Source organism: Gallus gallus, chromosome 2, assembly GCF_016699485.2.
Source record: "Gallus gallus isolate bGalGal1 chromosome 2, bGalGal1.mat.broiler.GRCg7b, whole genome shotgun sequence".
NCBI classification, from domain to species: domain Eukaryota; kingdom Metazoa; phylum Chordata; class Aves; order Galliformes; family Phasianidae; genus Gallus; species Gallus gallus.
Window position 1 is genome coordinate 82,980,181 of NC_052533.1, and position 27,628 is coordinate 83,007,808.

The following is a 27,628-nucleotide window of genomic DNA, read 5'->3' on the forward strand; positions in this document are numbered from 1 at the left end:
GCCTCTGTTGCTTTCATCTCATCTAGTTCCTAGGCTCCTCTATGCAGCAGTAGATAAAGAACATGATTTGGGAGATCACATAAAAGAGCATCATTGTGTTCTGATTTAAACCAATGTAATTTGCAGGCATGATTTCATGAAAACGAATGGAGCTTTTAAGACATAAAACTGAGAGTGATTGGATCAGTACTTGGAATTACAGCATTACAGAATTGTAGGGGTTGGAAGGGGCCTCTGGAGATATCTAGTCCAACTTCCTTGCTAAAGCAGGTTCCCTAGAGTGGGTTGCACAGGAAAGCAAGTTCTCTCCAATTTAGTGAGAGTTATTGTTGCGCTAATTGAAATTCCTTGGTCTGCAAAAGGATTCTGCACTGTATCAGCTTTTTCAAGTGGCAAAGCAGAAGAAAAGTAAACACAATAATTGATAAGAAGGTCTTGTAGCATTTGATTGAAACTGGTGAAACTTTCTGTTAGTGTTTAGAACATAGTGAGTGAGCTCTGATATTCTCTTGGGACAACTGAGCTTTTCCTTCTCACTCAGTATGGCCACAGGCAGGATGTTTTGTGAGTTGAGTATGCTGGAGAGAAGACCTGTGTGAGGTCTGTGACTACAGGACAGATCTGTCCTGCCTAGCTGCACAGCCCTCCACCAGGGTTGTTTCTCTAGTTGGTTTTCTTTTAGGGCAAGACTTCCATGAAGGCAGTCATTTCCCATTCAGCAAAATTCCTTTTGTAGCTTAGAAATATTCATAGCAGCATTTTTTCCCTAAATGACTCCACACTTCTTGGACTTGCAGCATGGTGCCTGGGATTTGTATTCAAGAACGTAAAACTGGGCTTTCACAGAAAAGGAGCATATTCTCTAAAGCACTATCCCTTGCATTATTAAAAAAGGCTAAATTAAATTTATTTTGTTTTTAACATTGGCCTTGGCAATTAGCAATGCTATTGTACCCTTAGGAGTTGAAACTTTGCATGACTAGATGTGTGTGTTAAATGGAGCTGAAGGAAAACAACCAGTATTTTCAAATAAAATTGCTGAGTTAAGAGAAATTATTATGTGCTGATGTGCATGGGAGAAGAAGCAGCCCAGAAAGGATAAGGTAAAAGGGGATCTATTGTACGTTATGAATTGTAATGAAGAAAATGATGGTGCTCTTTCCTCTGAACCGAGTTTTGAATCAGTTGGCCTTGTGAAATGTTTCACCTACCATGCATCATATGCTTTCCAAAAGGGAAAATGGTAATTTGTGTAAAAAGAAATGTTATCATTTTTACAAATCAGGAATCTCTGTGCCTCCAAGAAATGCTGTTTAAATACGGTGGTTAAAAGGCACATAAAAGCAACACAACTGCTGTTCCTGCTCAGTACAGGAGCCAGGTTGAAAACGTTGATACAAAGGACTCTGGGGAGGTGGCCATTCCAAGAGCCCTGGAAGCAATTTCTCTTTGATCAGCAAACTCGCAATGAAATTAAGCGGTTATGTGTGGTTGTTTTTCTTTTTTTTTCCTTTCTTTCCCTTTTTTTTTTTTTTTTTTTTAATAGAGGGAATGGCTGGTAGAAATTCCTAAAGCCTTTCTTCCAGAAACATGTAATTTTAACCACGGTGATGATTTTTTACAGACATTGTAAGACATGGCACACAAGCTATGACTTATGATGGAGGAGGGGAAAGAAAATGCTGCCTGCTTTAATTGGAAAGCATGTGGATGCTTTGTATTTATAATGCAAACATTCACAAATTGTATATGTCCCTGTTCAGAGGATACTCAGGAATGCTGTTGTTTGCGTTAATTTTCCTCGGAATTGCTATTGCTGACATGGACTTCTGGGAGTCCCAAAAAGCTCCCAAAACAGCTAATAAATTTGAGTGACTTAGCAGTAATTTAAGTATTGCTGCTCAGAGTAGTCACTTTAGAGGATCATTCTGATCTGTCATTATTTTCCTTAACAATAGTTTAGTATTTGAATTAAGTATTTCTGTGACATAGTTTATATTAAAGTGAAATGATAGGTACATATTTTGAAGCTGAGGTTAGAACAATATTTTCAGAAGGTAGATAGATGAGAATGTCTGGGATATGGTATCATTGCCAAACTCTAGACAAGGAGATTGACTATTTCATACTGCTTGCTGATGGATTTTTTTTCTCTCCCTTTCTACTATACTCCTCACTTCTTCAGATACAATAGCTATGGCAGCAACTCTTACTCTTCTCCGCGACCTTACTCTGGTTTGAGTGCTCCTACAACACCCACTTCTCGTTATGGGACAACTCTCTCACCACCTCAGGAGTCCAAGTCTGACAGGTTTGTAATTTCATCACCATTTTCACATGATTACTTTATATAGAGTACAAAGGAGATAATTGTGAGCTGTTTCAAAATATCTTAGAGCCAGATCTTCTTTAACACTGAAAAGAGAATGTACAAAAATCTCAACATGTTCATTTCCCACTCATTCTAAAGTCATTTGCTCAGTTAATGTTAAAGACTGGATGTATTTCCATCCTAATTCTACTTCTTTCACTGGAATGGATAAAGCAGATTTCTCTCACATGTATGTTGTTCTGCATATCAAAAAGGTGACTTAAAGCACATTTTGTTTATTTCTATTTTTTTAAATTCAATTCAGACAGATCCATTTTCACATCATTAAGTATAGAATCACAGAAATATACTTAGCTCAGAGTTTCCTAGGCCTTAAATTGTCCTTCCTTGAACACACATGGTCTATCTCACTGTACTTTGATAAGGGAAAATGTTTTTACTGTAGGTAAAGGAAGTTCAAGTTAACCTACCAGTTATCCTCTCACTTAGGAAAAAATAACCAAAACCCAACAACAACAACAAAACCTGGGTATTTTTAACAGCTGAAATACTATTTTGAGTTATGTAATATACTTCAGGAAGAAAAAGGATGGGAAAATATTATGAGTGCATGAAAAGTAAAGTCTTCTTGGCAAGAAATTTGGACCACCAGAAATGAACTGGCTGTTACAACCTGAAAGTAAGTGACAGCTTCAGAGGATGTCATGCTGAGTTTAAGAAGGAAGGGTAGAAATTTTTAATTACATGTGCTGTCAAGGCAAACTACTAATTTCCAGTTAGGCCAGGCGCGCTTCATATTGTTTGTTGCCAAATTGGCGTTTGATTCAAAAAAATTCCATCTCCCTCTCCTGTGTTTGAACTGGGGGCTGTTTTTTCAATATTCTTTGTCTACATTCTAATTAATTTTTATTAGCTGTTTGGGGATATTTATGTGTATAGAAATATATATGTATGTTCTTCTCTGTGTATGTATTTATGTTTGAACCTACCAATTAACTCACATCCTTTTGACTCTACTACTCAGAATGGTTCAAGTTAGGCTTTCAGCATGTATATATTTCTACCCATGAGGTATTGATTTAATTTTTTTCAAATGAGTAATTGCATTAAGTTTATCCCTGGAGAAAGGCTTCATTTTTCATTTGCTCTTCTTCCACAAATAACTTGCCTTGATTTGTCTTTCCTGATCTGAGTTAAATCACTGCTGAGTGACACCATAATAAAAAACTCCATAGAAGCATTTTCACCCACTTTTACCATAGCAAAAGAGATGTAAGATAAGCAAGAATTAAAGATATCCCACTGCTTCAGAAGGTTTAGCTTTCTACACCCTTTCCACTCTAAAGCTTCTGGTTGCTACTGAAGAAAAGAAAGCCGAATGGTCACACATTGAGATGGCTGAAGACAGTTGGGCCTGTCCTGCAAGAGGTCAATCATTCCTGGCTCCAATCCAGCAAAGGAAGCGAGATTTCATTTCAGCATGTGCATAAGTGTGTTGGTGGCTGGGAGCCAAAATGCCTTGGCCCCACAGGATGAAGCTGTAAAATTCACAAATTCATAGATAGTTGAGCCAGAGGGGAGCTGTGTGATCATCTGTTCCAACCTGCAATGTGTCTCTCAGAAGCTGAGTGAAAGCCCCCATACCTTCACTAGCAGTAGAGAGACAGTTGGTGACTCCTTCTGGAAGGCATTCCAGTACTTATCATCATGCTAGGAAAATATTTCATGTTTTGGAGGAAATTTTGTCTAGCAGCATCTTCCAGCCATTGCACCTCGTTCTGCTTCTCTCTGAAACTGGCAAACACTCTGCCTTCAACAAATCTCTTTTACATGTTGCTGGAGTTGCATCTCTGTCTTTTCTTCAGGTTACATTTACCATTTTTCACCTCACCTGATAAAATCTCTTTCTTCTTGTTTAAATTTGTAGCTTACTATTTATGGTAGTTGATCTCATCAGTCTTTCCACATGCTTGTATTTGACACATTTTGTTTATGAGTCTCTGAGAAGTGTGAAAAATGCCTACATGTCACAGCTGCATGTTGCCAGCAGTTTTTCTTGAAAGATAATGAAATATACAGATTTGGATGCCATTTTGCATCAAGACATGTTCTTTTTTGCTGTGCTGCCATTCCAGACATATAGTTCAGCAAATTCTAATGATACAGCTATTTTGAAGGGCAGTTGTCTGCTTTCATTTCATTGTCCTGAAACATATGAGTTGCAGAAATTCCCATGCATAGATCCATGGGTAGCATTTTGCTCATTGGAGAGTAAGCTGTGTAGTGCATAACGTGTTCCTCATCACTAACTACTAGGTGGAAAAGATTGTGAAAGTTTTCACAGATTTCTGTCAATGGTATTTGCCTTAGAGTATGACAAAAATTTGCTCAGGAAAAAAAAAGTTAAAAAATGAGGAGAGAAGAAGAGTTGATAAGAAGTTGCTTATCTACGGTTAGCTCCAAGGCAAGTTTTCTGCATTCAGTTTAGGATTGCAGTTATCCAAGGACTCTGCAGAAAGACCCCTGTCTTTTGTTATGCACAGGCAAACTTCAGAGGCAGCTCCTGGTACTGTTTATCTGACCTCCAAAAGGAGGAGGAAGAAAGAGTCAGCACATAGAGCAGTGCCCTGCAGAATGACTCATGCCTCTTCCAATTCTCCTGACAGGCCTTCCCAAACCTCAGTCGCATTTTACTTACGACAACTTAGGTGGAAAGCAGCAGAATGGTTTACATTTTGACATTCATACTTTTAAAACCCTGTTTGGCTAAGAACCATAGAAAATCCAGAAGAGCAGCATGATTCAGTGCAAAAGTAACCAGATTTTGTTCTTTGAAATACACATAATGTATGTATTTTTGATTGTACAGCAGAAGAAAAGGCTTACTTGACTGTTTCTTGGTTTCTAAATTCAGCTGCAGCCTTTTGCCAACTTCTTGCAATGCTGTTCTTCTTTTTCATTTCTCTGGATCTCCTGTGGAGAGCCATGTTTCTGAAGTGCATATTGCAGCCATGGGAATCCTGCTGAAAAAGGGCAAATTGTAGGGCCCTTTCAGCTCAGCCTTTTATTAAGAAAGAAGTGTTATTGATTCTCTCATATCTCTCTGCTTATGAAAGTTGTTCCTTATGCATACCAGTATAACCCAGTCCTCCTGTTTCTTACTGCTAAAGACTGCTTTGCTCCAGAAATATACTGCTCCCTGTCCTCATGACGTAAATCACCAGTTAACTCTCTCCTCCAGTCCCAAAGGAAAAAAAAATCTCAATTTCAACTTCATGACTTCATAAATTTTGCTAACAAAGGGGAATAGCCAGACGTTGTTGGAGCACATCAATGAAAAAAGCATTTTTCTGTACATCTGATGAGTTACCTTCTTGTCTAGGGGAAGGAGGTGTTTGTTGCAAGACTATTCTGTATTTCCTTGCCTTATCTTCACATCTGTGATACTTTAGTTTAACCATAGATTGCTTTCTCAGATTTTGAATCTAATGTGGTCACTGAAATTGAAAACTGCAGCCTCAGTCTGCAGTTTTCTGGAGTCACTGAAAGCTTGGAACAGCTAGCTCAGTTTGCAAAGCTTGTCAGCTCCTCACACTGTGTTTCTGATGTTGAGGTGTATGCATTGTTGAAGTAGCTATCATTAGAGAAGACCCTGAAAGGTCTCTTGACACTTATGTGACAAGAGAGCCTGACTTTGACATCAGCTTTTCAATGCCAGGAAAATATATTTTGTTTTCTGCTGCTGTGTTTGCCAAGGTAAGTTTATTCTGAAGCATTTGCCAGGAGACAGCTCCCACAGGGCTTGGTAGTCACATAGTTATGTGATTAGCCAAGCTAGCGTTGTGTGCTAGGAACAGGAGCTCACAGACCTCATTCTCTTGCCTTTATCTGATCATTCAAATGGCACAAAGTTCAATTTGAAAACCTTGACTTCTGGATCCTCTTGGCCACTTGGTGCGGACATAGTCTTCAGCTCTGGCTGATCATTCTAATGTTGCCCTGATTGTCCAAGCTTGGTAAAACACTAATAGAAAATGGACTTGAGAAGGAAGAAAGGCTTCATATCCCTTAGCTTGTCTTCTCTCTTACTTGCATTATGATCTACAGCAGTAGGTTAGCTTAGGCTTTTTTAATGAACCTTGAACACTGACTCAGCTCAATGTCTTTATAGATCTTTTAGAGGTACTGTACCTCCCAGTTTATCCTTAGAGCATTTATTTCTACTCAAGGTGCACAGAGACACTGAGTTTAGCATGGCTGGATTATAGATTATTTTTTTCTCCACTGATCTTAAAGATATGTTAAATATCATACTAGAAGCTTAAGCAAGAATTTCAGCAAAATTTAATACTTTTCCTTACAATTTTGTTTCCTCTCCAGATGCTTGAAAGTGATTTTCTGGCAATCTGATGGTTTTTCAGATTTGTGTCTCTTAAAAACAAAACAGAAATGCTTGAGAATGGTAAACAGCTTTTCATTTAGGTTTTCTACTAAAATTCTAAAATTAGACATTGTAATTGACCTCATCAGGGAAGTGCTGCTGGATGAAGCTTCTTGGCAGGTTCTCTCCATATTTATTTTCTTTTTTCAATTAGCTATCTATCACTAAACTGCACTCTGGATTTACTTTACTCCAGCTGTTAAACATTGAAGAAAAGCAAGAAATCTATGAAATAAAACCCAGTGTACACTCTGTAGGGCTGCTGCCCTCCCAAGAACAGTTTCTCTTTCCTTGGCTTTATTTTCTTGCTGCTTCTGCCATCTTCTGTGTGCCTTAGTACGTACTTCTGGACTTCCAGACCAAAGACTGTGGCTATTTTCTCTTGTGGTAAATGCCAAGCACATCTTTCACTCTGAATAACATAATGAGGAAGGGATAGCTTGGTAGTTGATAATACCGGCCCAGGGCAAAAGCCTCAGCTTTATTACTGAAATTTTACTAGGAAAAGCGACCTTAGGAATTACTGGATGATTTACAGTTTGGGAAGCAGTGATGGCTTACACTGGCCTAGCTGCTCATTGAACTACTGTGTAAGCAGTATTCTTGATTGCAGCTTTGCATGCTTTGTTATATGGCAGTGGCATAGATTTAAACAGAAAACATGAGGCAATTTACAGCCTCAGACTAAAATGTAAGCATTAGTGGCTGAACACACTGTGCACATGGAGGATGCGGTCACTCACAAATACCAGCAGTACTGATATTTAGGGAAACACATATGTTAGCCTCTGTCAAGAGAGTGGCTTTGCAAGTCATTTCCACATGATTTGTGAATCAAAGGGCAGTGAGGAGTTACGGGTTGGCCACTGTGTCACACAAAGACAGAAACACAATTTAAAAACTGCTAATGTCAGTCTGCAGGAGTTCTACGTGTGCATAAGGTCCTGGTGCATTGCTCTGGATCTGCACAGAGATGCTCTGTTATAGCTTCATTTTATGGAGCCTTTCAGACTAGTTAAAGTCCAACGCTAATCGGTTCTTCTTTTGGTCATTCTCAAGTTTCTTCCTCAAAGGAAGCCTTAGTCAGTAGTTTTATCTCTCAATTTTTTGTTTATTTTTTGAGAGAAGTTTTGTAAAGTTTCCTCAAGTAATGTTTAGTCTGTTTGCAAAATCTTATATCAACACACTTTTGAATTTGCCGTGTCATGTAGAGAGACATAACACAAGGAGATTTTCTTTAACTGTGAAAAGCAATATGGCTCTTGGCAGCTTTGTCTCCTCTTTGGTCCCTTTCTAGGCTAGAAAGCGGATTTATTTTGTTAAAGCCAAGAGTCATTTAGAGTTACTTGAGGCCTGTCTCAGACGGAAACTGCTTACTGTCCCCTCTTTGCAGCCTTCCCATGACTGCTGTAGTAGGAACATGGTGGAAGAGTGGGTAATTAGTGCTCGCTTATTAAAGTTATTAATGATTCTTACCCTTGTTATATTAAAGAAAATCCTGAATATTAACCTAATGGCCTATGGGGATTTCCTTTTATATGTCAATTGATTATTTCTTAGCTCCTAAAATAAGCTTCTGTATTTTGTATTCTTGCTATAGATACGATTTCCGTTTCATAAATTTTAGAAATTCAACTAACAGAGAAAAGCACAGAAGATTCTTTCCATTTTAATGAAGAACATTTTAAGCTGATAAATGCAATTTCAGTATAACACAGTGGCTTAGAATAAGAGAGACATGCTGTCTTTGTTTTTCAACAAAATTATAATAATTCAGGTCCCTTTTTCACTTTTACAACATATAGTCTGTGATGGAGTATTGTCAGAAAATGATTAGATATCTTGTCTCAATTAGCTTTTTTTTTTTTTTTGTAATGATGACTATTTTACTATTGAGATAAATGCAGCAGTAAGGTCAGATGAGCTGAATTTTTCTTAAAGAGTTCTTGCTGACAGACAATGTTTTTGCTTTGTATCTTCAACTCTCTGTGTATTTTTGTCACCTATTATTTCTATTTTTTTGTTGTTGTTGTTCCAAGTTCAAAATGGTATGGTATGGTATGGAGCTATATTCACAAATCCCTGGACTCTAACGTGTTCTTTCTGAATGTTTTCTTGAGATTGTGATAGCCTATCTTGTTTAGCTTTTGCTGATTTTAGCAGTAGGCAGAACAAAGCTTTCTTAGTATTTTTATATTAGAAATCCATTCTTAGTACCCTTAAGTTCTCTTCAAGACTAAAAATAGTTTTCACAGTAAGGATCTTTCTGGATCATGTTTGTGGAATTGAACCAATGGCTGATAATACCATTTTGTAACATATGACACCAACATTAAAATGCTGGCACATATTAGCTATAACCCAATTTTCTGGGTGATTATTATACTTTCATTGAGTATTCACATATTATTTTCTTTTAAAATCTCTTACTGCCTTTAATTCAGTGGAAGATTCTTTTTTTTCTTTCTTTCTTTTCAACCTTCTCCTTACTTACCTATTTTTAAAATGCAGCCCAGAGCATTAAGACTTGAGGCTTCCTGAAGCCCAGAGGTGTCATCACCCTGCAGACATCATCAAAACATCAGAATTATGAAAAGGCTTATCCCAAGCATTCCTACAAGCTCATTTGTGTGATCCCTCTTCCATTTGCCACTCAACTATGAGTTTAGTGAAAGAGAGTGTTTACTTTAACCATTATTGCCATGGGGATAGACAAAAAAATACATTTTACAGACCAACCAGACATCCCTTTTCAAATTGCTTAGAATGTTTAAGGAGTGCATCTTAACACTTGCTTTTCCTTCTGGATGTTCTACAGCCTTGTAAATCCTGAAAATAATGCCTGTTTCCTCCAGTTTTAGTTTATATCCAGTTTAGTTTATATAATCTGCTCATTTGCAGTTAACATTTAAAAGAGGTTTGATCCATCTGAATACCAGTTCAGTTTCAGTGTTTGATAGCACCAGTGAAGCTGTGAGTTCATTACACTTCATAACACAAATGAACTCAGCATTTGGTGTGAGATGCAGTCTTCAGGCAGGGGAAAGGGTCCAGCTGAGTGGTCTGGACGGTTCGGGATCTAACCACTAAGCAAGCACTAACTCAGTTCAGTTAATGTTGTTTCATTGACTGTTGCTTTCTAAACGTGACTGGAAACCCAAATCCTGACTGTATTTCAAGAAGTCAGTGCCACAAAAGGAGTGAGCTAGCTGTATTCCTATGTGTTTTCTGACAGTTTATTTCAACAGAACCTTGCCACAACTTCAGCTGTTCATTTTAACCACTTCATGCAATAAACTGTTATAGCTAATACAGCAATCTGGAACTGACTGTTTAAAACAAACTCATTGATACAAATGCATCTACGTGCTACACTCTTAATTAGCAACTCAGAAAATGTATGGAGTCCTAAAAAAACTAGTGGGAAGTAACAAGTTCTGGATAGTTAATGCTGATTTTACTAGTTTCCAAGAGTTAACAAAACTAATATGGCACATGGATATGTTAGATGTTGGCTTTTTTTCTAACTGTATTGCTCTGAATCTTTTATTTAGATTGCAAAGCTGCTGTTTGTAGGTCTGTAAATTTTAACCAAGTGATTAGCGCTAACCAAACTGCTCCAGATGAAGCCTCCTAACAAGGTGTTTTGGTACATGGTGGCATTCTACTTCCAGGGTCATCTTAGAATCTCATACGCAAGACTGAGCTGCATATCTTCATACAATTTCTCTGTAATCCCTTCAATAAGAATTTGTATTTACTGAAGAGCCGCAGAGAGATTAGTCACTGCTGAAGGTTTTCAACCTGCTAGATGCTGTGCAGACTATAATCACTGTTTGTCTCTCAGAATCATCCCACCCTTCATTTAATTTTCCTTCATGTTTTATCAAGTCATAACTTCCTTTGGCTCTAAATGGAGATTGCAGACTTAAGGAGGCTGGATGGAATGGGATGGCAAGTTAAATACCTGGAACGCACATAAGCATACACTTGGTAGGAACCCTCTTCTTGCCATCTCTTCCTGATCATTTCTAGATGGTGTCCTGTTTTCCACTTCCTAGAGCATTTTCTGATGATATACTCAATCTTACGATAGTGATTTTTCAATAATGTCAGTGTTCCTGCTGAGAGCTTTCTCTTGCAGCAAGCACTAAAAGTTCAAAAGTTAAAGTCAATTTGAAGTAAGTTCAAGGAAAGAGTCACCACACGTACTTGACTGTCAGGGTTTGGGGAATTTTTTTCCCTCTTTCTTTGTGCTTAGGAGTATTGTAGATTTTTATGGTTTTGAGCATGATCCAGCATTGATACTATAGCTCTGGATAAGTGCCAGAAAGGAGGCTTACAGAATATCAGGTTTTATACCTTCTTATGTAATGTTTATGCTGGTGGATAGAACATATTGAAATTCCATTTACTGAAATTATTGAAATTATGTTCATGCTACTTCGCTGCCAGTTGGGCTGAGATGACTATGTTCTGTGACATTGCTACTCTCATAGACATAGGCACTTGGAAGATTGGTTTGCATTAATGTTTTTGTCTTCTTCTACACTTATTTTCACTGGCAAACCAGTGCCCTTACACAAAGGCCTACATTGTGCACTGTAGGCATGTAAATCAAAAAGGGAAATGATCTGACCCATCCTTCATGCAAAGTTCAGTCTCTTTTCAAAGAAGGTAATATATATATCTTTAATCCTTTCATTATCAAATTCATGTTACAATAGTGCACAGAAACTGCCCTACATGAGTTATGTCTATTTGATTTTATCAGTTTAATTCAATGGGTATGGATATATTTACATCTGTATAAAGCTATCCTCTACTCTATGGATATTTCCTGTTTAAGAGGCAGAAAGGAAAACATGTCTTCTCTGAGGGAGCTCTCTTGCCATGTGAAAGGTTGGTGGTACCAGTACCATCACTTTGGGAAAAAGATGTGTGAGAGGAACCACTCTCTTATCCAAAGCAGAAGTTACAGTAAAAAAAAAAAAAAAAAAAAAAAAAAAAAAAACTGTGTCGAGACCAAACTATAAGAATTTATAGAATTTATAAATGTAGCTTTTTAAAGTGCATTTTCAGCTTGGAGCTGTTTCATCTCAAAGGAAAAATCAATTTTATATCTGAGAAGTCTTTACTATAGAGGTTGCCATTTCTGATGAAAAAAAGTCCGACGTTATTGGCTGGGCATTTCCATTGCCATGCATTTTAACAGCCTTCTGAACAACAGCCAAAACTTTGATGTGCATTGCTAGTGGTGACGTTTAGATCTCTTCGTTATAGTAACCTACTGTGGAGCATCCAGTTCTAAGTTATGGTAAGAGAGCTGCAGAGAAAGTTACATTTCAGACTAATTCTTCTTTATCCATAAGGCATGTGGTGGCAAGTTGTTGTTTTTGTTCACTGTAGAAAGAACAAGAACTAACCAGGCTAAATGACCAGGGGAAAAAAAAAAAAAAAAAGAAAAAAAAAAAGGGAAGAAAAGAGAAAAAAAAAAAAACTTATTGGTAAGGATAGTTAAGCACTGAAATGGCTGCATGGCTGGATATGATACATCCATCAGGGACTTTGCAGGCAGGCCAGACAAACACTTCTCAAGAATGGATTGAAAAGACTGTATGCTGCCTTGGATAAAGAAAGGAACATGGGTAATTCTCCTTCAGCTGCATTTCAACTAATTTTGTTATAGCTATTTTGAAGACACTTAATGATTTTTATAACTAGCTGTGCAGTCCCTGAGTATTTTATTGATATGTTCCTTCACTGTTAATTTTACCTATGCATCAGATGTAGCAAGAAAATGATAATAACAGAATTTGACAGTGTGTAAAGAAAAAGTAAGCCCCTCCTTAAGAGAACATTAAAATTGTTGATGGGCAATTCAGAGATCTTCTTTTGTTTTTCTGTGTATGGGAATCTCAAGTGCTTATAACACGTCTGTTTTTAACATTATTGTATAAGATGTTTGGAAAATGCTTGAAAAGCGTTCAAGGTTTTTTGTTCTTTTTTTTCTTCTATATTTCAAAAACGCCTTTTAGGGTTCAGCTTTTTTGGTTAGCAGGATCACAAACTCAAAAAAAAAAAAAAAAACACCGAAGTTTTAGAGTAGAGAATATTGCAATTGAAATACAGTGAAGAGTTCTTACTTACGGGTACTTTATTTGTACTCTATAAACTTGGTGATATAGGAAGCCTACGTTATCTGCTGTTCTTAAGCTCATCATAGTATCTAAAGCAAGAAGATACTTAGTCAGTAGTTTGAAACATCCATCCATACATAAATGTTGCCGTGTCATTCCATTGGTTGGGTCTATGTTACTTGCTGAATGGCTGCTACTATTTTTTTTCCAGTATAATCTATAACAGTGACATTGAGAAACCTGATTCCCCCTTTTCTACAGGCCTGCTTTGGGTGGTCTTCTTACATCATCTTTCCGGCAGCACCAGGAGTCCTTGGCAGCAGAAAGAGAAAGACGGCGCCAAGAGAGAGAAGAAAGGTTGCAGAGGATAGAACGTGAAGAAAGAAACAAATTCAAGTAAGAATCATACTTACTGTCACTCTGTTGTCTTAATATGAGATAGGTCTGCAAATTATTGAGACATTTAATTGTGAAATAACTGAATTGTTGAATATTTCCTGGTTTTCTTTGGATACTTTTCTTGATACAAATGTCTGAAGAACTGGTATATTAAACATTATGATGAATTTTATCCTTTAAAAAATCAGCATTTTTAAAGACAACTCTACCTTAGCCAATTATTCTCTTTGGATGTCCATAAAAGCTAACTTTTAATAGCTAAAATGCCCCTTCTCAAAGTATAGTCTCAGCGAGGTATAAGTTTGAAGGTGAAACTGGGAGGAATGGAATCAAGAAAGGACTAAGATACAGCACTGAGATATATTTTGCTTTTGTGTTTTGCAAAGTAAAGGCTTTTGCTGTCTTACAAAGTATAGTAGTGTTTGAATAGCTATATATTTTCGTGCTTTTCTGAGCATGTGTCTCTTTCTCGTGGAAACAGTAAGTGATAGAAAATAATTACCAAAATTATTGCTCAGACTGTGGTCAAAGACCCCAGCTGAATAGAAGACTCTGCATTTTCACATCTGAGTCCATGTCATGTGCTGTGGGATACCAAGATGTTCTGCCTGCTGATAGTAAGAGCCAAGTTCTCACTTCCTGTTTGATTCATGGCTGGAAGTCCCAGTGTAGTCATCAGCAAAGACAGCAGTGGGCTTAGAATAGATAAGGTGCCTACTGCTGATGTCCCTACCATCTGAAGAGCATGCACTAAGAAGCAATTTTAGTTTTTTGTAGCCAGGAGTGAAAAGTAAGCATTTTCAGTAGTCAGAAGTTATAATACAGTAATATAAATAATGGTAGGATATATGTTTTGTTGCCCAAGAGATGCTATTTATGGGAAAGATGGCCCTAGGTTTCATGTCAGTTTGTGCATTGGTATGCAGGATTGTTTTCACTGTAATCATCTCTTTAGTAAGTAAGAAGTGGAAATGGTCTGTGTCATAGTAGATTTAGAAAGAGGAATAACTTGCTAGTGGTTGGTTGCTTGCTTGGTTGAAGGAGATACTCTACTGGCTCCAGAAGATAGCTAGTTTGGAAGAAAATGAGAGATAGAGGGAAGGTGGAAGAGCACCATAATAGGATCTTTGGCAGCCAACAGCTGCCCAAGTTCTCCTGAAACAGAAACAATCAGGTCTCAGTCCTCAAGCATCTTCCAAAAACTTTCCCTCTAAGTGGTATCATCAGCCTGCAACAGGCTGTCATGGAAAGCCAACATGATCTTTCAGAAAGGAAACTCCCAGACCAAAAAAAGCCACTAGGACATTTGGCAGCTTGACCTGCTTGAATAACAGATCTACACATTTCACTAAATGTTGGCTAAAGTAGTTGTTCTGTCACTGAAAGAGCTAGCTTCTTTAAATAAATAAATTAAAAAAAAAAAAAAACTTTTAAAATTTACATCTTCCTCCCATTACTGTAGAGTCAGAAAGTGGTTAATTAAACGTCATGACTGTTACATATTTGAGACAACAATTTTCAGTGCCTGGTGTTTTCATCTTCAAAAGTTGAGTTCCCTGTTCACCCAAAAAAGTTAGAGGCTGTGTTTAAGAAGAGGGTCTCCCAAGCCGCTAACTTTGCAGGCAGCATCCCACAGTTGATTAACCAGTCTGGAAAGAGGAGGACAAAGCCACAGCCACAGTTGTGGACTGTTTCATAAGAGTTCATGGGATTTCATTACTGTATCATCAGTCTCGCTGGAAACCCAGTCTCTGAAGATGTATTTTTGATTAAAAATAACACTTCCAGTTCACAGCCTTTAAACTTGTGAGCAGTACTGGATTTACCATCATGACTCATTTGTTATCTCATTCTTTCCAATTCTGCCTTGACAACACTGCAGTAGACTCTGGCACCATTGTTGACAAACTGAGAATAATTTAGGAGAGAGCATCACCACTTGTGAAAGACCATTTTTCTAGAAGTGTTAAAATGCTTTAAAAGCTACTGCTAGCAAAAGGAATGCTTTACAAAATGGATGTTTTTCTCAGTAGAAGGGCTCTTGTCCCCATTTGCATATGTAGAACAATATGTCCTAAAATGAGAGGATTATTCTTCAGCTGTACTTAGATGTGAAAGTAGTCAGAGGAGTGGGTAGTGTTCATATTTCACTGAAAAATTCTTTGGGTTTTCCTTGTTGTTGTTCTGTTTGTTTTTTCCTTGGAGTTATTCCCATAGCTATTGTAATTACAAAGAGCACTCTGAAAATATTGTAAAAGGATAACCAGTAGTGATTCAGAAGTATGTGGAGGGTAGCCTGGAACAATGTGTGTTTCATGTTAATGCTGACCTTTGAAGAGCAGACTTTTAATAGCTGTTGGAGTAATTAGTCCTGTTGTTACTGTATGATTACTGTTATAGATGGCAAGTTTGTTGACCATAAATATAAAAAGTAGTGTTTTATTGGAATAGTTCTGAAAGTCTTTCTGGTACTTGTAGGTTGTAATGGGAAAGAATCTAACAGATACAGTGTCATCCTCTGTGTCAGCAGTTTCAACTAAATATTAAAACTATTTAGCTGCTGTATGAAGGCATATTTGGATATTTATTGGGTTCTACTATTATCTGAATTAAATTTGATTGCCGAGGAATTATTCACTAATTTGCTTGCTGATGTTTTTTTTTTTATTTGTGGATATAACAGGCCTACTTGAAATTACGGAGTCCAGACATTCTGCAAAGTTGACTTGTCAGAAGTTAAATGTATGGGGGCTGCTCTGAAAGTAATGATTCCTTTTTTATTATGTTGGCCCACAACATTAGAGACAGTAGTCGTTGAACCTTCCCAGCAATATTTCATTATATTTTATTGCCATGCTACAAATAGTAGAGGGGCAGTCTGACAAAATGGCATCTGACATGGAAGTGCGTATGGAGCAAAGGTGTGTCATTTAATTCCTCCATGCAGAAAAAAAAATGGCATTAACTGACATTCATCAACACTTGTTGAACATTTAAGGAGACCAAAAAATGAGTACAGTGAGGCAGTGGGTGGTGTGTTTCAGTGGTGGTGACAGCAACAGTGGGTCACCTCTGCTGGTGCAGATTTTTATGAGCATGGCATTCAGGCTCTTGTTCAGCTCTGGCAAAAATGAAGAGCTGATGGTAGCGACTGTGTTGAAAAATAATGTTGTGTAGCTGGAAGTTTGCTCTATCAAGTAGTGTTATAGTGATCTTTCTATCTGTAGTAGTTTCCCTGGAAATAAATAGGAGGCATTACTTTCAGAGAGACCTACATATGAGTTACTTGAGGAGATAAAACAGATGGAGTTCTGTGTCTAAAATTCAGGGTAAAAAATAAATAGCACAAGAACATCACTGTTGGATGATCCTGAATATGCCTTTTTAGAACTGTCCTATTTGGACAAATGCTCAACTAGTTTTCTGTCACATTTGCAACTGTAAACTAAAATGCACTTAGGAAAAGTGTATTAGAAACAGGACACATAATGTGTGCTCCTTGCTTTGGTATAACCTGCTAGATACAAGCAGTCCTTGTTTCAGGGTATTCCATGTGGGGCAAATGAATAATTGTTTTATAGCCACTAATGGCCTTGTTCCTTAAGAAAGAGTTCTTTTTTTTCTTTGTTTTTTTTTTTTTTTAATTACTCCAAACTATGTATTTGGTGAACACATGTATGTACTCTATGCATAGATACATGTACATAAATAGATTTCATAATTTTTTCAGAGGAGTCTACTATTTTTTGTTGAAAACCTCCTTCATTGTTTCTGATCACCTTTCTTAAACTGCTCTTGGTTTCTTCTATTGTATGTATAATTCTGAATTCTTACCCTATTCTTTTGGTTTCCTCTGCAATTTACTGCAATTTTTTTTTTAGCCGTGATTATTTAGACAAAAGAGAAGAACTAAGACAAGCAAGAGAAGAGAGGTCTGTATATGTTCCATCCATCCTTACCTCTGACTGTTTCCACTTTCTGTATTCTTTATTGTTGTGTGTTTACACTGTTAACCTTGCATGCTCGGGACACTTCCATTCAAAAAGAAGTCTATAAGGAAGCTGTTGTGTTATTTAAAGAGGAAAATCAAGTCCAGCTGTAAGCACAGCAACAAATAAGGAGCAGTTGGACTGGAATGCATAGGAGTGATTGATAACCTATCTTTTATCTGTTTCTGTGGGAAATTAGTTTTCTCCATTTGCCTCACAAATTTGCCTGAATTTAGTGTAGTTATAAATCTATTAAGCCTGTGTTTCTCACTCAGTAGGTGCCAAGCTTTCTGGAGGGTCAGAAAAGGCAACTGTGGATATAGCAAAGAAAGTGGGGTAACAAACATTGAAAAACTGGGTGATGGAAATGAGTCTGACACCTACTCTCAACATAGTTTTGTATTTCAGGGCCAGGTTTTCTTTGCCTATCTCTCTTAAACATCTGTGAGGAAATTATAATGCTTAGCAGCATTTGTCATTAAGAGTTTGGTTTAGTTTTTAGATAGAGTCTTTAAAGGGACTGAACTTTATTCTTTTTTTTTTTTTTTTCTTTTTTTCTTTTTTTGATTCAGTTATAGAATTTCAAAGCTCTGGGCTAGACTGGGAGTTAAGTGCTTATGAAAGCACATTAAGCACATTTTTCAAGGAATACTGAACTGAAGACCTTTGCCTTTCAGTAGCTTCATCTCTACGTTCACTAGTAATTACACCCTGGAGGGATTTCTTGTTTTTACCTGGAAAATGTGCATGTTACTGAACAAACGGTAGATGAAAAATCATCCAGATTGCCTCAGTTCTGCTTTTATGGTCCTCTAGAGGTTGCTATACAGAGGTGCTTTTGGAATTGTCAAGATCTGGAATTATATTATTGAACTATGAGTGTAACCATCTCACAAATTGTTGTGGTGCTGTAGCTTTTTCATCATATCATCAGACATGAGGCAATTCTTTTCTGCAGACTGAAGTCTGATCTGCCAGCATGTCTATTGTGGACAAAGTAACTAGTATTAAAACATGATTTTGACATCTCTAAGAGTAACAGAAGTTGGGTGGTCATTCTTCGTCACTCCACACAAAACAATTATGAATAATTTAAAACATTTTCTAAAATGAAATGTGTGTGAGCACCTAAGCATCATACACAGATCTCAGTTGAGTAAAAGCTTTTGCAGCAAGTATACTCATCAGCAAAATTTGAAACAAGCTAGAAGTGAACTCCTCATTACTTTCAAGTTGTAAGGGAGCATATTACTATGTCAGCTGGAGTAGTTTTTGAAAGTGTTCACCAGCAGGGCACCTCTGCTGTGCAGTCTGATACAATTTCACTGGTCAGCAGGAGTGTGCCTCTATCCTTAGGCTGTTTTTGAACTGAGATGTTAAACTAACTTGAAGTTCTTCCCCATAAAGAAGATGCATTTGCTTTGACAACTAGTAAACATTGGAGCACCATTCATTTCATGTGTTCTGTTTGTTTGATGATTTGAGGCTTTTTTATTTTGTTTGGTTGGGTATTTTCCAGTGGTAGTTTAACCCAACAAAGCTAAGCTTCCAAACCCTCTGTCTAATGTGAATTACAGATCAGATGGGATGGTTCTACTCTCCACCCACTGACTTTGTTGGTACAGAAACAATTCAAGTTGACCTAAGGGTATTGCTCAGAGACCTAGACAACTCACAGTATTTTTTATCTTTGTGTAGGTGTTGGATGTAATGTTCATGAGGCAGACCAAATGGATAGCTCTTTGTTCTTTGGCTCTTTGTCTATAGAAAGGAGTCAGCATAGGCATGATGATAGCTGCAGTTTTCCATGATTTGAAGGAATATGACAGTATTGCTTCTGTATAGAATCAGTGTGTCCATCCTATACTGGTGGAAGTGTAGCAGAAGGATGATAGCTCATCCTTTCATCTGCTTCATTTTAAAGTCCAAGAGATAAGTATATGTTCTTTGTCAACTCTGAAGCATTAATAACTGATTATAGAATGATGTTAGTTCCTGGTTAAGTTTCCACATGTGCTTATTAGTTTGCCCTTTTGCTAAGTAGTTCTGCTTCTATCTTGCCATGAGAGTTGCTGTTCTGGTTCTGTTTTTTCTTTCAGTATAATGAGGAGATATATTTTGAGAAGACACGTCTTGATAATCCTCTGCTCTGCTGGTTAACTGTGTAGTACACAGCAGCAGAAGCTAAAATGTTAAAACAGCTGACAAAGAACTGAGGACAATAAAACATTGTAGCTCCCCTGCTACAGAAGGATCTGTCCAGATCTTGGTTGCAGCGTGTTGGCAAATGGCAAAAGCTTCCATTGCAGCCAGCTGGGCTGTACCTGTTTTAGCTAAGTGGTCAATTTGAATGGCTCTTTATGAGGCCTAAATCCCTTCTGCTCTATTTGTGAGAAGGTGGAAAACACAGTTTGTAAGCAACCAAAGTTAAAAGAAAGACTGGCTTCATTAACTGTAACAAAACATTATGCTAATGCCAGCAGAAGGCTTTCTCCTCCATTGAAAAGGCAAAAATCATTCTTTAGAATTGGCTTCATGTTAGAACTGTAAACAGTTTCTATTTTATAGCCATACAAGTATGTGGCTTATTATATTTTCATCCAGAATCGGTAGGGGTTCTTTTTTTCTTGCAAAATTTGTTCAAAGCATGAGCATACCTCTGAAGGAAAAAAGAAAATGAGTTTGTTCTTCATTATTGCTGTTTGCAATAAAGCAAATTACCTCTGAAAACACAAGAACAGCTCTTCAAAGACATGTTTTCTGTGTTCCGTATGGATGTTTGCAAATGTGCATGTGTGTGTGCTTACCATATGTACTAAGCATGTTTGTTGCCTCATGGTGCTGACTTCTTTATCCTTCCTGCTTTTAATGCACACTTGTACACTAATTCAGGCTGTCAGTGAGGCAGGCTGGAGGAGGAGAGGTGTTCCGGTGTTACAAAGTGTTCACAACAGTGGTTTTAGAGGAGGATGACCGCAGCTTTTCAGGGACGTAAACAGTAGTCTTGATTAACCTGTTTAACAGTTCACTTGTGGGTAAGACAAACAGTACAAAGCCTGATCCATCTGTATTCATGAATCTATTTGTTAGCAAATAATGGTGGATAAAATTAGCAGGCATCTGGTAGAGGCACGTATTTCAAAGTTATTTTGGTCACAATGTATAAAGCACACTATGAAGAATATGATTGGTAGCTGGTCTTAATAAACAGTTAGTGAGTTCTGCCTGCCTAAAATGCAAAACAGATGTATCTTTGTTCTTTTAAAGTGACTTTGATGAATAAACTACATGTGACGTCAGGTCCAAGCTATTGGATGTCTGAGTCCGGCAGAGAAATTTTTTAGAATAGAAAAAAGAAAACTTTCCATTGTAGGCTCTGGAGAGAACAAAGTGAATTCCAGTGCATTGCTCTCAGAGCAAATAGGAGCAGGTTCAGAGACTTCAGATAGTCAATCCAACATTTATTATTGGTATTATTTTCAGGGAGATCTGTTTTTGTCTGCTGCACTGAATCATTTTCCTCTCCTTGCAGCTAGTCTCAGACTTTGGCTGCTTGCATCAGTATTAAGGGGGTCTGGCTTTGGAGGTTGTTCGATGTTTTTTTTTCTCCCATTTTAGTTTTGGGAGAGGGAGGGCTGGGAGGAGCAGGAGGTGAAGTAGGAGGGTGAAAAGGAGGACAGACAAATGCTTCCTAAAGGAGAAGTGCTATGCAGACACAACACCATATCTAAGGACTCTCTCATTCTGCTGCTTTTTGCTTTTGTTTTGTCATGAGCAGTTTAACATTTTTCAGGGCAATAGTCTTTGCTTTGGTGTGCATTTTTTGGCAGATTGACCAGGCAACCAGTTTAGTGCCGTACCCCTTGAGTCTGGAAGTCAGCTCACTCTTTGCAGGTGTTTCATCCATAAACAAGCATCAGCCACAGACTTCTTTTTCTTTACGGAAACCCTTTGGAATTTAACTTTCAGATACAAATACTTGGAGAGATTGGCAGCCGAGGAGTATGAGAAGGAGCTGAAGAGTCGAAGTGTAAGCCGAGGCAGAAGTGAGCTGTCCTTGAACCTGAGATCTCCTTCAGCCCCATCCTCACCTGTACCCAAGTGCGTCAGCCCAGCATCCATAGAGTCCCAGGAAGAGCTGAAGACCCCCTCTACCCCCTGTGGAACTCCTCAGCACTCAGAAGGTAGGTAAAAAGCAGGGCAAGGGGAAAAGAGGGATGTTTTTATGATTGTTCTCTCTGAGTAGCAGTGATTTTTCATGCAAGAGTGCGAGAACATCACCTCTGAGGTGCCAGAGTAAAGGGTCTTGTTATATTGGTCCTTGCTGTCTTCCTAAGTTTCCTTTTCTTCTTTTTTATTCATAAATTTGGATGTCTTGTATTCTATTCAAGCAAACAATACACTGCTAATCGTTGTTACAATTTATATTAGTATTGTCTGATGCTATTAGAATGGATTAATTGGAAAATATATCATACGGAGGGTCTTAATTTTAGCATCATGTTCCTTGTATATTAGAAGTTACTGAATACTAAACCAACAGTGTTCCTGCCAGAAGATTTTACTTGTGCGGATTCTCTGGAACAACAGATGAATGCCAAGATTATAATAATCTTCCAGTATAGCACAGGCTGAATAGGGCAAACAGAAAGGCTCTTTAATTGAAGGCAGGGAGGGTGTGTTGGTTATTTTTAACACCAACAAAAGCTTTTAAAATTGTAGCAGAAGTAGTAAAGGACTTAAAAGAGACCACAGACAATTAGTGAAAAGGAAAGTATAATTAGTGTTTGCACGGTTGGTTTGCTGTCATATAATTTATTGGTGTACAGAGCAATATTTTTTCGTGTGTGCACGTCATTCTGCCATTTGCAACATGTTCCCCTCCTTCAGTCTTGAAAAAAAAACACCCACCATATGGTTTTATATTTGCACCACACAATATTGCATTAACTTTGGGAGCTAGAGTGCATGTTGAGGGTGAATTATCGTCATCATTCATTTTTATTTTATTTCCTGCTACATGCTATTGGTGATTAATGCATTTGTAACTTGCACTGCTTGGTTTTATTGAGTGTTTTGGCTAGTAGCATGCTGTAAAGCAAGGGAATTTAAGAAAAAAGTTACAAATACCGAATGTTACGTATGTTTATTCTTACTGTACTAAGTAGGTGAAGTTTATTTAATTTAGGTTTATATGTTTTTTCAATTATATTCCCAGTTTTATTATCTAGCACCTTAAAAGTCTCAGTGGAATCATTTGGATTTAAAAACATGGATATTTTCCTGTAAATTTGATAGTTAGAAACATCCAGATACCCATTTCTTTGAGCTCAATATCACCTTTAGAGCAAGTAAGCTGGATTTTTCCACCATTAAGATTTCAGAGCTGGGTAGGGAGCAAGTGTCTCTTTTATGATGATTGTTTTAACATATTTCTTCTGGAAGCATTAAAAAAAAAATGCATGAAATGAAGCAGCACAGTCCATTTGGAGAGTACATTTAGAGCAGGTGCACAGGGCGACATTAGGCAGCCTGGTTGTGGCAAAGCTGTCAACACATGAGTAGTCAGGACCTCTGTACTGAAAATCCTGGCAACATCAGTAGGCATCAGAGAGCAGCACCTCGAAGCTTAGCAGTAAACTACAAGGAGAAAAAATATGGATGGAACAGGGTGAGCTTCCAACTGAGGGCAACTGAAAGCAGACAGCCAGGACAGCACCCAAACATGGGCTTGAAATCTTCATTCTTCAGTGGAAACTGTGCATGAGAAAGGGCAGCTCTCTCAGGCCTAAGAAAAATATTGGGAAGGTCATTTGAAATAATGAGCACCTGGGCAGGGCAAGTTCTCTTGTTCTGTGGAGGTTGACAGATGATTGGATCAACCAACAACTGGCAGGCTTCTCTGCAGACTTTGTGCCATGGCCTCTAGACTGTTTATGATCTGAGTTCCTTATGTTCTTTTTCTGTCCTTTGGAGACATTATGAATCGCACTTAATAGAGAATGAAACTGAGACATTAACTTGCTTAAGCAAGTTGTAGGAAAGCTGAAATAGAGCCCTGGACAGAGCCAGTTTACATTAACCCCAATCAGTTGTGTTGAACATGGGACTCATCATCCTCTCAAACAAGCAGAAAACTGCAGAAGGAAAAAAATTCCTCAGTGCTGTTCATAGGACCCTCCAAAGACTCTGCAAGAGTAGTGTTAACAGATGTGTGATACTTGCCTGCAGAATTCAGACACAAAGTCAGATGAGAAGTGTGTTCCTCTAGTAGCAAAATAATACCTGATTTTAGAAGTTAAATTTATTTTACACCAATTGTGTTAAAGTATACTTTGGCCATCCAATATCTACTGGGCTTAAGTAGGAAATGGATTTTGTCTGTGGAACTTTCTCCCACGCTGTGAAGCACCTCATTATCTCTACTTAAAAATCTGGACTTAGTGATCTGGAATGTTTTCTCATATAAAACAATTGGTTCCACTGAAGTAATCAAGTCTCATACAACTTACTCTTGTAAAACTTGTGGTATGGCATTCAGAGGAAATGAAGGCAGTCCCATAACTGCAAAATAGAACTTAATTTTTTTTTCAAAGTAACTACTTCCTCTTTTGTAATTTCATTGGATAATATCTTATGAAATGCACATGTACATTAAAGGAAAGCAACAATAACCAAGAAATCTCTGAAATCAATCCACAAAAGCATCAGATACAATCCCTTCTCCTAGAGGGGCAGCTTTATGCAGTACTTGGGAAAGTGAACAGATTAACCTAAGTGTGACTTCTGGACAGTAGGAAAACTTCTGAACATATCAGTAGGAAAGCAAGGTCCAAATACTGTATTAAGTATGACTAGTGAAAATGTCTGGAGATGGCGAAGCACTGAAGCATGAAGGTTCAGTGAGGCCGTTACAGCAACAGCTGTACAGCAGGATAGAGGAGAAGATGTGGGGGGACAAAGGAAGAAAGAGCCAGTTCCCTCCTGACAATCACTCTATGCTAATTTTTACCATTGCAAGGGATGGGGAGAAAAGACTGGAGGTTGGGGGCAGAGAAAGAAAGAGGAAAGGAGGTGAGCCCTGCTGAATTCACTGTATGATGAATCCTGTGCTGGAAGAGCAGAAGGTAAATCCAGCCAAGACTTTAAGCTTTAAGTCTTCTTCAGACTTACTGTATGTTTTCTCAAGAGACACCATTTCCCATCTCCAAATAGAGAGCAAGGAAAAGAGGTGAAGATGAGGTTGACTAGTTTATTACAATGACAAGGGATTAGGTGCAGGCCTAGGATATTTGTTTTCTCTGAGGGTTTATAGGCCTGAGGGATTGAGGTCTTAGCAGCTAGTGAGGATATGACAACCTGTGTCTGTTCAGAGTTCTTTAATAGCTGAGTATCAAAAATAATTTCCTTTCATGTCAATGTGCAGCATTGTGACTTCATAGCTATTTTCAGAAGGAAGCACCTTGCTGTCCAGTCAACCTTACTCAGAAAAGGGCTATCGCCAGTATATGATCATAACATAGCAAATCACTTTGTTATGTTGTTTGTGTGTGTGTGTGTGTGTGAGACAAAGTCTTAAAAATGTTAGAAGATGAAAATTCTCAAAACAGCAATCTTTACACATTCATTGAGGGGCTCTGCTACCATGTTCGTCAGTGCTGAGGATACACAGCTGCTTTGGGAGATTTCATTCTCCTCAGAAATCTTTTTTTCCAATGATGCATTTTCAGTGATTAACTTTTGGGAGAAAAAAAGAAATAGGCATAAGATTCAAAAACTACTCCTTAGACTCATGTTCAGTTCTCCTCCTCCTTGTGAGTCTGTACTAGTCTGAAAGTCCCATGTCATTTCAGTCACCAAGGATTTTGTTTGTTAACAGCTTTAGAAATTCTCAACAGTATCAACCCATGAACGGAACTGCAAGTGATGGATATATGGCTGACTTACTAGCTTCGTTCTCCTGCTAGTGTTTGTTGACAAAATTGATTTCTGAAATGTTTTTTAAGGGAAGCACTACTGGACACAGCTCACTATGTATAGTTTGGGTGATAGGTAGGTAATTTGATCCCAGAAGAGAGAGAGAGAGGGAGAGAGAGACTTTCAAGATGAGTATCAATATACCCCTGTTTTGTTCTAGAAGTGTTCAGATTTTGATATTCCTTGAACTCAAAAAAGGCAGCTTGTGTCAGCATAGTGCTGTCTACTCTTTGGCATATGTTAAGATCTCCTAAGACACTACACCTTTCTGCTGTGTGTGGAATATTTCTGGTGTGCAGAGGATTCAGAATTCTTTTGAATACTGCTTTTGTAGGTTTACATTCTCATTTTCTCAAGCATTTCTGATGTCTTCCCTGACTGCATCCTACTAAATCTTAAGTATAGTTTCATGATGACAAAACATTAGTGGTCCTGTTGGTATTTCAGTCAGCTTCTTTCTCTACCTGAGCTGTTGGAGTTGACCTTCCTGGTCACTGCACTTTTTGGTCTTGGAGGGAAAAGTCTAGAATTCACCCAAGCAAAAAAAGATGGCTAGTTAAGGAAGCTGAAGATATTCATATATATCTGTGTAGTCATCGTGGACCACTGCAGAATGAGAACTTCAGAATCTCACTGTACAGTATCATGCTAGTTCTAGGATACCTAAGGTTGTACCCCAGTTAGATTCAACTCTTGGCTTGACTTGGAAATATTCTTGTGTTACACCTTCAAACTAACAGCTGTAGTCAGATACATACCACTGAGTATTTGCTCCTTGCCAGCTCTCTAAAATTTTGATTCTCTCACAGGCAGTGCCAGGAGTAGAGTTGTAAGTAAGACATTTAAAGAGACAAGGCCTGTGCAGAGCTGCTCACAGATCACGTTAGGCTTTTAAATTCTCTTTTTGTAGAAGAGGGAAAGAGGTAAGTTGCTAATTGTGTTTTAAAACATCTTAAAGGGGATTGAGTATGCATGGACTATTTATTAAACATGCTACATGAACATTTCTTTTATGTATATGTTTTATTTATGCATAGATGGTTGTTTAACTAACTACACATTTAAAATCATTTGTTAAAGTGTAAAATCTTAACTCCAACAAAATGAAGGACAAAATTAATTTGCAATTTTTTACACTAAAATTATACAAAATGAAGTGAAATAATGTGATACTGAAGATGCATTCCTCAGAGCTAGTTCAAAAATGTGTGTTGTTGTAAAGAGAAGGCACGGGCATTGTTAGTAATCATCATTCTTTGTGTGGGTGTCACAGAAAAAAGAATAGGCACTCAATGTGCAGCAGTCTTTGGAAAACGTTGTGACTTTTGTTATTTTGGCTTACACTGTCTTTGGATAAATCCACTACCTGCTCCCTAGAGGACTGACCTGCTTCAGCTACATTCCAGTGCGATACTATTTGCCTTTAAAGGATCATTTAGTTCTTGAAGAAAGTCTCATCGTACATCATGCAATCCAAAGATGATGACAAGTCCAGAAGCCTATTTTGCAATATTGCAATGACAAGTAGTAGAAGGAAAAAATGAGTATGACTTGGTCATTGTAGTCACCTGACACAAAATTTAGCACAAAGGGAATTTGGGGAGTATGCAAAACTAACATGCATGCCGATTTTCATCACTCTTGCATGGCAATTTTAGTGTTCATGAAATTGTGAGCTGCTTGATGTGAATATGAGTGGATGCTCTTCAGTTTCTTTGCCGCATGCAGAGAATATTTGCATGTGAAAATCAGATGTTTTAGCTAAAAAAAAATAAAGAAGAATGAAGTTCACTTTCACTGATAAAGCAGAGAAGAAACCAGGTGTGTTATCAACAGTATTCACCACATTGTCAACTGATAAAAAGCTCAATGTATGACATACGCCAACCAATTGGAAACTAAATTTGTGCCATATGCCAAGCATTTGGAAACTTCGTTCAATTTTGATGTGGCTATTCTGAAGTAAATGTGCATGAAAAAACCCATATGTTTTTCGTCAAACAGATGTGTATCAGTGCCATTTCCAGACTGTGCCATTTCACTGTGTTAATAAAACTAATATTGTATTTTTTGTTGACGTGTTCCTCATCAGGTGAAAAAAGAATTCCTCCAGAAACCAAAGAAAACTCAACCAAAAAGCCACAGTCTCTCTCCTTTTTGCTTTGTACAAGATTTCTTGTTTCCTGACTCTGTCTAGGCACTGAGTTTTCAATGTCATGGGTGGGATGCCCATTTTCTGCTGGTTCAAATCCTTATGTGAGTCCAACACTCCAGCTGTGGAAGTATGTATAAAAACAGTGGATTGGCTCCAGACAGTAACCGAAGGGGTTTGCCAGGCCACTCTCGTGTG

At 37.8% G+C, this 27,628-nt stretch overlaps 1 protein-coding gene across 15 annotated transcripts in view; it reads left to right on the forward strand.

Annotated features, from left to right (window-relative positions):
- FHOD3 (formin homology 2 domain containing 3) overlaps positions 1–27,628 on the forward strand; it is a 370,010-nt gene that overhangs the window by 278,261 nt on the left and 64,121 nt on the right. For 12 of the 15 annotated variants that reach the window (XM_040695607.2, XM_015282358.4, XM_040695604.2 and 9 more), the window contains 4 exons: positions 2,186–2,311; positions 13,175–13,309; positions 17,194–17,244; positions 21,271–21,485. In XM_040695607.2, the coding sequence (XP_040551541.1) occupies positions 2,186–2,311; positions 13,175–13,309; positions 17,194–17,244; positions 21,271–21,485 (527 nt within the window). The remainder of the gene's footprint in view (positions 1–2,185; positions 2,312–13,174; positions 13,310–17,193; positions 17,245–21,270; positions 21,486–27,628) is intronic. The other 3 variants (XM_040695606.2, XM_015282355.4, XM_015282356.4) reach the window with 1 other exon arrangement.